We start from the raw sequence: 12,729 nt of genomic DNA, 5'->3' as shown, positions 1-12,729 counted from the left end.
GGGCGAGTCCGCCCACACTGCCTCCGTTGCCCCTGCGGTCGAAGTGCGCCGCGTCGCTCCGTACTCGAGGCCCTACCCTATCTTGCACTACCTACACGAACTGTGCTTGGCTTAATTAATACTACCGAGCGGCCCCAAGGGGCGTTCGAAAGTATTAATTCGAAGATGTCGTTGGACGCGACTATTTGTTTCCGATTCGAGAATATGACCAAGAATTTCAAGCCACAAGGATAAAAAACAAATGGATTTCAGGTTATTCCTCTGGGGATACCGAGGCCTAGTCTGTTAAGGGTCCGCGTCCTCTGCCGAGGGCCGCAATGGGAGATGGGAGATGGGCATGAGGAAAGGCCCAAAGTTCTCTTGGGAGATTTAAACTTGGGAGGGAGGGGGGGGGGAAGGAGAGATATGTTTTGTTTCCGCTCGAGTGATCAATTCCTGTGTCTTCGAGAGCACGGCGACACACACGCGCCAGTGGATTAGTAATACCTGCGAGCCACAAATTATTTACCTTTCCCAACGATTGGAACCGAGTGAAATACATACATTGCCGTAAAATCAGGAATGAATTTCATGCTATCATACTTAATAAGGTTGATTTGTGAATAGGTGCGGATTTTTGGACGACATAAACCTCACCCGACGCGATCTGAGTGTGATGGGACGATGGAGGCGTTTAAAGAGTGTGTGTGTGTGTGTGGGGGGGGGGGGACAAGTGAGCGAAATGAGTCGGATCGCTGGGTTTGTGCTACGAGTGGGGGAGTGTGGGGGGGGGTTGGGAAGAGGTTGAGAGGGGTGTGGGATGGGGGGAAGTGCTCCTCTCCTCTCTCAGACGATGGGCAGGGCGCCGTTGCCGGCGGAGGGCAGCGTGCCCTTGGGGATGGGCGGTGGCGCCAGGAGGGCGTCCCGGCGCTTGCGGATGGCCACCGCGTCCACGTCTCCCCTCGCCTGCCGCCGTTCCACGGAATGCGTCCGCTGCAGCTCGCTCCGCGCCCCCAGCATCATCGCCTGCGCGGAACAGAAAAGGGTTCTCCTCGTTCACTCCTCCCATCACACGCACACGGATCCGAGGGCGACCGCTGCGAAGGTTCCTTCTTCGATGGGCTTCGAGTGAAAAGACTCCCGAGATTGCGGTGTCTCTGCCCAAATCAGTAATCCCAAGGGCCCACGGAGTTTGACTCCATTGAAACACGTCTTTTCAGTCGATGCCCAAAGTAAGATATGCTTCGCAGACGACGCCCTGGTCTATTAATTCGGAAATTTGGGCTGGATATATTTGTGCACCTATGCACACGAGATGGGTTGTTTCCGGAGGAAATTGTCGTCGTATCACGACCGAGCGGTAGTCCAGGGGGTAGAGTCTTTGGCTGCTGACCGGAGGGGCCCGGGTTCGATTCCCGCGCAAGGCACTCTGGGCACCTGCAGCTCCACCCAAGCTATGTGATATTTCAGGTACCATATCTTTCTGGGAAGTCATAACCAGCACAGGGAAAGGAACTAGCCCCCCTACCATAATGTGTAAATTTCACACGCCGTCGGGTTTAGTACTGGGTGAACTCCACCATCACCTACCAAACCGACCCTCGGGTTGATTACTGTGTTAATAGTGTTTTTTTAATTAAATACTCTCCATCCAAAGGGGGTACAAGTTCATTCATTCAAAGCAATCCATGCATTTACTGTAGATACATGAAATCATGGCTCTGATTCTCTCAATAATTTCTTATCCGCCTTAAATTCATCTTTCACTGTTAAATTCACCTCTTCCATTTCAGACTCCACCATCACCTTTCTTGACACAGACATCTCACTTCAAAACAACAAATTCACTACTTTAGTGCACATCAAAGCCACTAACCATCAGCAATACCTACACCACATAAGCTGTCATCCTCAACACACGAAACGCTCGATTCCTAACTCTCTCTCTATCCGCGGACACCGAATTTGCAACACCACAGCCACTCTCAACAAATACCTTGCCAATCTACAACTTGCACTCCTCAAACGCGGTTACCCAGAAAAGTTACTACGAAATAAAATCCACCGTTCCACCCAACCACACACACCACATAAAAACAAGCCCACATCTGACGCAGGACTCAACCTTTGCACCACCTATTACCCCGGATCACACAGACTGAAAACCCTCCTTAAAGAACTGTTTCCAATTTTACATGACAATGACGCGACCTCATCCTTACTACCCCAATGCCCATCTATCGCATACAGACGACCCGCCAATCTCAAAAACCTTCTGAGATCCACCAACCCTTTGGCGCCCCCCCGTGACAAATTTCCCAATTTTCCCCAACTTGCAACCGCCCCCGATGTAAAACCTGTCCTCTTATTATGCCTACTCCCCTCTCCCTACATCCCCTCATAGCCCCCTCACCTCGTTCCCACGCTAATTGCCTCTCAAAAAATATTATTTATCTTTTATCATGCAAACATTGCACTTCCTTTTACATAGGCGAATGCATTACCCCCTTATCCATCCGAATGAATAATCACCGGTACTCCTGCAATTCTGCCTCACTCTCTTCTCTTCCTATCCCTTCACACGCCAATTCCCACAACCTTTCATTCGACCAATGTTTTGCTCTAAGTATCCTAGAATCCCTACCTGATTCAGCCACCAAATTAGAGGTGAGAACTCGTGAATCCGCCTACATACTATCCTTCCGTTCCTTTAAAATTCCCACCCTTAACCGCCATATTTAATTTCCCTCCCAGCATTCCCTCCACACCTCCCCACCACGCCCATAGCTCTTTCCCCTCTCTCCAGCAATAGCATATTTTCAGTCCCTCTTGAAGAAGGCCTCTGAGAGGGCCGAAAGCTCGAACAATTTACCGTGTGAGTGTTCTTTTAAATGTGTCTATTCTTTTCTAAATGTGTTATATTGTGTCAGCCCATTATATATATATATATATATATATATATATATATATATATATATATATATATATATATATATATATATATATATATATGTACATGTACACACTAGTACACTCGCGTACATTTGGGAGTATTTGTAAGTCCTCGATATTCCTTCAATGACAGCGGAAGCCACATTTACCATGAGGAGGAGCAGAACAAATTTCTGTAGCGGGAGTTTCAAGGAATTGGTTAAATGCCTCCAACGCCGACGGTGTCAAACACAAGTACGTAATGCTACTTTGAGCAGTTAATTCAGAAGAAAATAGATCCGAATGTGATTACCATGAGGCTACATTTTGCAAATTAAAACAGTCCTTAACAGAAAAGTTTTTAAATTTTAGTCGCTCTCTTTAACTTTAATTAAAAATGTCAAAGCGTGTCCCGAAATTGGATCTACAGTCACCGGACAAAATGGACGGATGGTTTCATAGGCACGAGTGATTGAAGAACTACCAAAAGTGTAATTAGCAGTGGTTGACGCAGTAACACAAAACATTTTCATCTATAATATATCAATATAAATCTACGATTTGTTCATTATCATCTTCAAAATTTCAAAAACGGAACATTTCTATCTGTTCATTTCGTATTGATGAAAAAGGAAATCACACTCAAGACTTCACGTTTCCTGGAAGCAATATACGTCTATTCTGTGGGAGCGCGAGTTCCTATGTGTTACTTCCCTTTCGTCGAAGTCGAATTCCACCAAGTGTTGGCCTCACCAGTCTCTCGAAAGAAGGCGTAGAGTAATACTTGGCTATTAGGTTTGCGATATCGCTGAAAGTTATAGAATTCTTCCGGAATAAAGTAAAGAGAAACTTGAGCAATCAATCAGATATTTGTCCTTGGGTAATACTTAAGCGGATTCTTTCGTAGTCGACCATTTGTTTTGCGAATTTTTTAATACATCCCCTGGGAATGGTGAACTTTTCAATATGAATTCATTGTTAGAATAGGCTCCACATGTTCTGATGTAAAGAATGTGGGCTAATAATGCAAAGCCGTTTGATCTTAAATAATCTTCGTAAGAACAAATTTGTCACGAACTTCGCGGTCCGCAATCTCATGAGTATTTTATTGTGTTCAACCGTGCCCCACCCAAGAGACTCCTTGAGTAGGTAAGTTAACAAACGCGTACAAGCATCACACCAGCATGGCCTTCACATTATACCCGGGACATGCGAGCTTTCTTTGGTCGTGGTGAATGAGGACCTTTCCACTAAGAAGACTGAGCCTTTGTCTCAACATCATAACCCTAAACCCAAGTTTCGTCACCGGAACGATGGTTTTAAGAAACTCTGGGTCGACATTAGCTCGATCCAGGAGTTCCTGACAAATGTCCACACGTTTTTATCTTTGCTCATGAGTCAGCACCCGCGGGACGAATATTGATGCGACGCGCGTCATGCCGAAAATGTCTGTTAATATTGTCCGGTACGATCCAAAACTAGCGTTCACTTCTTCGGCTATCTCCCTAGCAGTTAAATGGTGATTTGACCGAACCAAATCGTTCACCAATTCCACATGGTTGGGGTCTGTAGAAGTGGAAGGCCGCCCCGCCCCGTTCGCGAATCATCATTTGTCGAGGTTCTGTCCGATTTAAAACGACTGTACCACTCAAAACACGGACTTCGACTCATAGCTTCATTAATAAAGGCTTGCTGAATCATTACAAATGTCTTCGTAGTACTTTTGCCAAGTTTGAAACAAAATTTTAAGCACGCACGCTGTTCCTCTAGCTCTTTCATTGCTGCCGTTGCACGCGGCGACGAACAGGTTAAGACACGTACCGCTGCTGCTGCTGGATGTAAACAAACACAACACCTATAGTTTTAGTCGTCAGATGTGTTGCTAGATGGCGCACTGTCTCGTTTCGATCCGTTGAACGGTGGGCGCGGAATAAAATCAGTCCGGTCTTATTTTTTATCACACCAAGGACAATTCATCTAGTTCTTCTTTTCCGTGGAGTGCTCTTCATAAAGAGTCCTCTTCTCTCCTGCTCTCCTCCATATAACACTTCCTTGCTCCTCACTATGCCTGTCCATTTGATCTTCATCATTCATCTCTTAAAGAACCATGTTCCATACTTCGGCTTCTTTTCTTTAACGGTCCACTTTTCCAATGCTCCATGTTTCTGACCCATAGAGTGCCATGCTCCATAAAATCCTTTTCGCAAACCCTTTTCTTGTTTACAACCTCAAGTGCTTTGGACGCAGCGGTCGCCTCTTTCTTACCTTGAGCTAATCTTCGCCCAATATTCGGCGAACCTCTTCCATCTCAAGTAACGTAAACTGCTGCTCGGGTAAAAGAAGGATTCCTTGTTGCTCAAGTTGCACTCCTCGTATTTCATATCTGCTCTTAGCTACTCTCTTCCACGCACTAGGGTTTTAGTTTTATTTTTGTTGGTGCTCAAATTATATTTCCCGAGTACGAGAAACTTAACTTGTGCGTGGTCGTAGCAATCGGAGTTGCTTAGTTCTTTCTTACGTTTCCGCTACCACAGTGATGCCATCTGTGAAACTAAGCGCGTATATTTCTAGGCAATCCAATTTGACTTGCAATTCCGCTGGCCAATTACTGTGCTTCTTTCATTGCATCTTCTAGATATAAGTTGAATAGTTCTGGAGAGGGATTGTGCATCCTTATCTCACTCCTTTGTTTCATTCGGCTTCTGTTTTCCTTCCGCTTCTCTAGTGCAACGGTTGCTACCTGATTCTAATGGAAGTAATTGATTGACTATTTTCCTCTCTTTCCAGTTCATTTCAGTCTCTTCTATTATCACGCTCCTTTGGGCGCTATCGAAGGCCTTCTCCAAGCCATATACGAGTGCCTTGCCTACGAGTGTCATTTTTTTTCAGCCTGCACCAACAAACTGAGTATTGCCTCTCTTTTCCTCGGTTTTTCTTGAATTGGAAATTATTTTTCGCAAGGTTTTCTTCCACATTTCTGGCAACTCGCTTCTTAATGCCTTCTTATATTTATCAAATTTTGAAGGGATATGCACATATTTTTAAAATGTTTACCGATACATTTTGTACAAACCATGTAAAGTTAGTTTGATGTTAATTATTAGCTGCCACATAGCAAGTATGCATTTTTTACAACTAGGGAATGTGGTAAAAACAGACGTTTCAGGCATGCTATGGTGTAAAATCATGATTAATTAAAACTTAGCAATTTTTAATTAATAATAGGTACTGTAAGATGTATGTGCTTCATGGGTAAGTAATGAAGTACAAGAAAATCTCATTTATTTCATGATCTTCATCCGCAATGAATATTACGTACGTGTGAAGTGTGTGTTCACACTATATTCCCAACATTCCCTGCAACTCTAGGGAATCGTCGACACACACTCCTTCATTTAACTTGGTTCCTCAGTTTAAAATTACGCAGAATACTAGACAACACATCTCCTCCACCTCCTCTCCCCTCCTCCCCACTCCCAGTCTCGCCTCTCCCCCCCCCCTGCCCCCATCCCTGGAAACCGATCCCCCGCTACCTCCCCCACCCACTTGAAACAAATTCACTTGACCACGGGCAGTACATCGCTACTGTTGTCATCCCCAATGCCAAAATTTCCCGCTCCAGTTGATGGTTATCTGGTTGACCGAAATATCGGCGTAGAGTATTTCTTTAATCTTCAATATTGGCTTTAGGATTGACACCTTACATATTCCTCGCAACTGCGAATCTATGAGAGTAAAATATAAACTTTACACTTCCACAATAAAGATTTGATATCACCTGCTGATGATGCTCAGCATCGTAACCATGGTCATGAAATATCAAATCTTTTTTGTGGAAGTGTAAAGTTTCTTTTTTACCCTCATAATGAAGGAATTCCACAAAGTTAAACCTGAATCTGTTATGTTTTTCTGCGAATCTACTTTTTCACTGAACAAACAATGCGATCACATTTCAGAAACTAATATTTAAAGCAATTGTCCTTGTTCCGTATAATTATAAACTGTACCTTTTATTAGGGACATGTAAATGTTAACTTACCAAAATTATAAAACCAATGAGAAAAGTGCGTATCAGGTCCCTTACTTGTCGGGAGTGTTCGATCGATCGGCCCCAGCGTACCTGCTGCTGCCTCCGCCTCGCTATCTCCTGCCTGGCCTCCTGGATGGCCTCCCACAGTTTCGCCTCCGACAGGATCTGCCGGCTGAGCTCAGCAACCGCCGGCTCCGAGTTGAGCTCCACCAGCGTTGCCATGGACTCGTCGGCCGAGAGGTCGCCCGCGTCCACTTCGGGGATCTCGGCCGGGATCGCGACTGCCTCCGAACGCTTCCTGCCGCACCCTGCGCCACCGGAAAAACACGGCCATCATGAAATGGAGCCTACTGTGGGCACGCTATGCACTAACACCACGCGTTTTCATGGATTTGTGTGGATGGTTTGCAGGAAGGGAGTAGTATGAGGGACTAAGCAATTCCTGCGATCAGAGTTCGGTTTTGATTTACAAGGTAGTTTGAAAGGTTTTGGAATCACCACCAGATATCAGCGCTAGCGTAGCGAGTTTCGCGTAGTAATTGGTAATCCATTATGAGTAAACACAACGCGTGAGTGCTCTGGGAAGAGATTTGTACTGGGGACACCTCTATATTGTTGTTCCAGTGTAGTGATTTTTTAAGATGGAAAAAAATTGAGATTCTAGTACTGATTAAATACTCCGTAAAGAAAGGTATGAAAGCATGGGGAAATTCATGTCGACTTTCAGAACACTCTGGGAGACTCTGCTGTCATATTCAACTGTTGCCAAGTGAACAAACGAGTTTCAGTTTGGTTTGGACAACTTAGACGATGATCTAAGGGGTAGTGGCCGGCCAAAATGTCTGGCCTTTACCACAAAAATTATTTCAGAAGTGCATAAAATGGTCATGGAGGATTACTGAATCAAAGTGCGAGAAATCGCTGAAGCTGTAGGGATGTCATCTGAATGGGGTGTATAACATTTCAACAGTGGAATTATTGGATATGAGAATATTATCTGATAGATGGATGCAATGTATCTTCATGCAGTATCAAAAACGCATCAGAGTGGAAAATTCCGGACAATATTTGACCAGTTTGAAGAGAAAGCAACAAGATTTTCTGAACCGTTTTTCACCACAGATAAAACTATATATATATATATATATATATATATATATATATATATATATATATATATATATATATATATATATATATAACTATATGTACCCCAGGGACAAAAAAAACAGTCAAAGCAGTGGAAACATGTTGATTCACCACCAACAAGCTGAACATTTTCTTTGGAGGATAGAGATTGTCGTCAAATAGAGAACTAACAGCCGACGGTTATTTTGCAGGTCTGAAGGAGTCTAATTATGGAGATGGATTAAGTCATTGGGGCATCGCTGGACACTGCCTCAGCGACAGGGTGGCGAGCTGGTATATTAGAGTGAGATACAAGAACTAACCCAGAGCCTACAAAGGAGCACTAACCAAAAAAGTGTTTCTGTATAAAAATACAGGAAATACTCAAGCCTTTAAATGATGTAAAATAAAATTGAAAATAAACGTTTATTTCTGAAACAAATGGAGGCCTCAACTTTGAGATTACCCATGCAGATTTGACGGCATCATTTGACTGAGTGAAGGCTGCTTAGGAGTTAAATGTACCAGTACAAACAGTTCAAAGGGTGCAGGCAAACAATGGCGTCATGCTGAATAAACGTGAGAGGGGTGATAAACATTTTGGGTGTTTTCTTCCTCTTAAGAGATAAGCATAATCTTGGCCACTTTCATTCATCGTGACCGGAATTTCTTCTTTGAGAATTTGACGATTTATCCTCAAAATTTGGAGTTTATGGACAAACATAAAGGGAATGAACGAATGTACTGACGGCAACTGCCACTCAGAGAGAGAGAGAGATAGAGAAGGAATTCGCTCACTCACCGGTGAAGGCGTTGCAGAACGGCCTCTTCCTCCTCGGGTCCATCATCAGAGGGAGGCTGGGGGTTCCAATCAGTTGCTGCATGGGAGAGAAGGCGTCACACTGCGTCAGTTTCCGAATTATGAAAACGCGCGGAACATGTGCAACTGAAAACCTTTGACTTACATACCAGAGAAAAATGGTCTATCATCCACTCTTTTGCTTTTTAGCATTCAAAAATATTTTTTTTAATTTAACCATCGCCGTTTTGCCACAGATAAGTTGTTTCTGTTGTTACTGAAACATTTATCGATACGCATCCTCTCTAATGTAATAGGATAGACGCCACACCATATCATCTTTTGATTTGGGGCCAATTGCCGAACTAATTATTACTTAAACTAACTTAATTTTCTTTTCGAATTTCGCGAATGGATTTTGCCGAGTGAAAAAGCTCAAATAAGTCCTAAGGTTCAGAATAAATGTGTAGATGGGCACATTTCTCGGCGATTCGATGATATTAACGATTTTTATTTCGCCTATTTTATAGAAGCCCTTAAATCTATTGCGAGCCAAGACATAATTATTGTAAGGCCGGACCTTCACAATGTTAGACAGTCCATTTGAACATGGATTTGAGGAATTAATCGCAGGTTGCGGTTCCAATGATTCCACTTACGAGGTCCAGATCAAAGCTACTTGCTGATCAATGGCTTATAACGGCAGAATAGGCTTGTCAGATGCGTGGGTGAAATCGGTGGAAGTGAAATGTTTTCTGTTTTACTGCTTTATCCTTTTATACCATGCTAATAAACGTACTCGTACATGAGGAGTGTCCAGGAGGTATCGTACAATATTTTCAGAAATATTGTACAGGGTTCGTCCGGAAAATAAGTGTACTGACTCCTGGGCTGGGCGCGCCGCTCCAGGCGCGCCCAGCACCGCTCTGACGGGCTGCGATTGGAGGGGGGTATGTTGGCAAGCGACGCTGAAAAAGGCAGTCGGCTCTGAGCTGTGGTGTAGTGAGGAGCTCTGTTAACGCGAACCTCCACGCTTCGACCCACGTCACGGAACGCGATGCCGAAGTTTTTGGAGCAGCATTATTCCATCAAATTTGCGGTAAAGCTTGGGAAATCGTCTACCGAAACTGTCGGTATGATTAACCAGGCTTACGGGGAGTCAGCCATGTCCAGAAACATGATCTTTCGGTGGCACAAGATGTTCGTGGAGGGCAGAGAAGAGGTCGACGACGAGTCTTCGAGAGGTTCCCGATGATGCCTTCGCGGGAGCGTTCCAGGAATGGGAACGCCGCTGGAACAAGTGTATCGACTCACAAGGGTCCTATTTTGAGGAATATTAGCTTAAGAAATGTAAAAGTGTAATAAATTTTTTTTCCTGAGCTCAGTACACTTATTTTTCGGACGAACCCTGTATGTCAAGCATATTGTATTGTATGTCCAGCCATACAATATGTTGAGGAAAATAGTCGAAAATAGAGCGATGGGGACTATCTAGTTGTTCCATTCGAATTACTACTCCCCTTGGGTCCTCACACATGTACTTATCCCAGCGTGACACTACCACTTTTCAGCAAAACAGTCCTAATTACCGAAAAGGTCATCAGCTGCCTCGTCCCAGCATTCTCTTTCATCTCGTCGATGCTATGGTTACCGAGGAATTGTCCCAAGCCGCAATTGATTACCGAGATTTTTTTTAAAAAAAAGCTCCTCACAGGAGATGAGTCATTGGTCTACGGCTACGGCCCTGAAACAAATGGACGTAAATCTTGCCAACAGTCGGTTATGGACGAGATGAAGGAGAATGCTGGGACGAGGCAGCTGATGACAATTCCGATAATTAGGACTTTGCCGATTGTTTTATTGAAAAGTGGAAGAGAGACGATGGGATTAATAAAAGCATGAGGGGTCCCCAGGGGAGCAGGACTTCGAAGGGGACGACTGTGGACATAGTTCTAGGTTGGCTATTTTTCTCAAATAGTGCATGGCCGTGTTCCTTCTGAACATAACTCGTATCTGGAGACTGACGTTTTGCTAAAAACTGTTACTTTCGTGGTTTCTCTGTAAACTCATGGCATGTTTGTCATCGATAACTCCCGCTGAATTAACGGAGACATTTGTCTCATTGGATTAAGAAGATGGCTCGACTGAAATGAAAGCAATGGAAAATTTAAATATCATGTCATACATGTTAATGTAAACACAAAGAAACGATCACTAACACATTTATGGAATATTTTGCAAATATTAACTACGAATTTCATATTTCTCAAGTAAGACTTCACCCTCTTGATAGTGCTGAGAAATCTTTCTGGCGTTACCGTAAATATACTTGTAAATTGCTATGGATTCGCATTATGTTTATGTAGAACAGGATAAATGTCAACGCTATCCCATTTCAAAGTATTTCGAGCCCATTTTTCGACACATTTGTGGTGATGCAATTTTTTCTCCACGTTTTTATTACAGCGAATACCCACTTTTGCGAAGATTATTCATGACGTAATTTCAGCAAATTGCTTGAGAATTGTTTCAGGTTTTAATTCAAGAAGGCATTAATAGAAAAAAATCGCATTAATAAAGCTATGAAATATATATATATATATATATATATATATATATATATATATATATATATATATATATATATATATATATATACACACAGCGAATACCCACTTTTGCGAAGATTATTCATGACGTAATTTCAGCAAATTGCTTGAGAATTGTTTCAGGTTTTTATTCAAGAAGGCATTAATAGAAAAAAATCGCATAAATAAAGCTATGAAATATATATATATATATTTGTGTTGAGAAAATTGTTTCCTTAATTTATTTATTTCCTTAATTTATTTTATTTTGTATTTCAATCGATTTTGCTATAGCTCGTGCATTAAGTAAGTGAGTTTCGTGATAGACATGCAGCCCAGTTGGATGTGTTCTGATTTCTCGAAAGAGGACCATTTTCGGATGTTCTGCCAAGGTTTGCCGAACATCCGAAGTCCACGAGTGAGCACACGAAGCGGAGGGAAAAGGAGGGGAAGACTCACAGCGGCAAATGCGGTGCTTTTTGGGTTTATCTTGGAGAACATTCCGTCGATAGGTAAGGTTTAGCAAAACTTAATGCAATCGCTGCGAGATTTTCCAGACGAACTTAAATATCAGTCCTCACTAATAGCAGAGGATGGCCCTGTGGCATCTTGTGCGCGGTCTTTCATTAGTATTGTCTTCAGGGTTATGTTTAAGGGTTAGGAAGAAGAAGGGACCATATAGTGTCGGTGGTCGGAGTGGATCGTGGCTCATGTTGGCGCCAATGATGCCGCGGACCGTGGATCTGAAGAGATTCTGAATTCCTTCAGGGAATTGAACTCGGAAGTGAAGCGGGTGGGTGGTGTCGAGGGGGTTGATGTGACGCTCTCGATCTGCAGCCTTGTCCCCTTGAGGATTGATCGTGGACCTCTGGTTTGGAGCCGAGTCGAAAGCATCGATCAGAGGTGCTTGCTTTCGACAGGGATATTGGTGCGTCCTTCGTGGACCTTCAGCCGGCGATTTAATCGTGTAGGAACCCTCTGAACTGTTCTGTTGTTCACTACACGTCTGAGACCGCCAAGTGTCTACCGGGTAGGATATTAGAGTACTGAAGGGCTTTTTTCGATTAAAGAGTAGGTCAAACAGTGGATCTCCTAAGTCTTCTTTGCCAAGTTATTTGGCATAAAATGAAGTGACGGTCAGTGGTAGAGATGCATAAAATAGTATGTATCATGATGCCATCGGATGGAAATATTATAAGTGGTTGGATAATAATAAATAAATGACCCTTTTTATGTACTCAAGCAATCGTAATGCCAAGGAAATATTATGTGAA

At 43.2% G+C, this 12,729-nt stretch overlaps 1 protein-coding gene across 1 annotated transcript in view; it reads right to left on the bottom strand.

Moving 5' to 3' along the window:
• Positions 1-815: 815 nt before the first annotated feature.
• CCAP (Crustacean cardioactive peptide) overlaps positions 816-12,729 on the bottom strand; it is a 67,750-nt gene continuing 55,836 nt past the window's right edge. The window contains exons 3-5 of the mRNA XM_071592715.1: positions 8,871-8,946; positions 7,031-7,248; positions 816-1,005 (exon numbers count right to left, since the gene is read on the bottom strand). Of these exons, the coding sequence (XP_071448816.1) occupies positions 826-1,005; positions 7,031-7,248; positions 8,871-8,946 (474 nt within the window). The 3' untranslated portion in view covers positions 816-825. The remainder of the gene's footprint in view (positions 1,006-7,030; positions 7,249-8,870; positions 8,947-12,729) is intronic.

The sequence above is a fragment of the Hetaerina americana genome, unplaced genomic scaffold (assembly GCF_022747635.1).
Source record: "Hetaerina americana unplaced genomic scaffold, ioHetAmer1.1.p SCAF_5, whole genome shotgun sequence".
Classification (NCBI taxonomy): Eukaryota; Metazoa; Arthropoda; class Insecta; order Odonata; family Calopterygidae; genus Hetaerina; species Hetaerina americana.
Note: the sequence above shows the minus strand (reverse complement) of the source record. Positions and strands in the feature narration are given on the sequence as shown.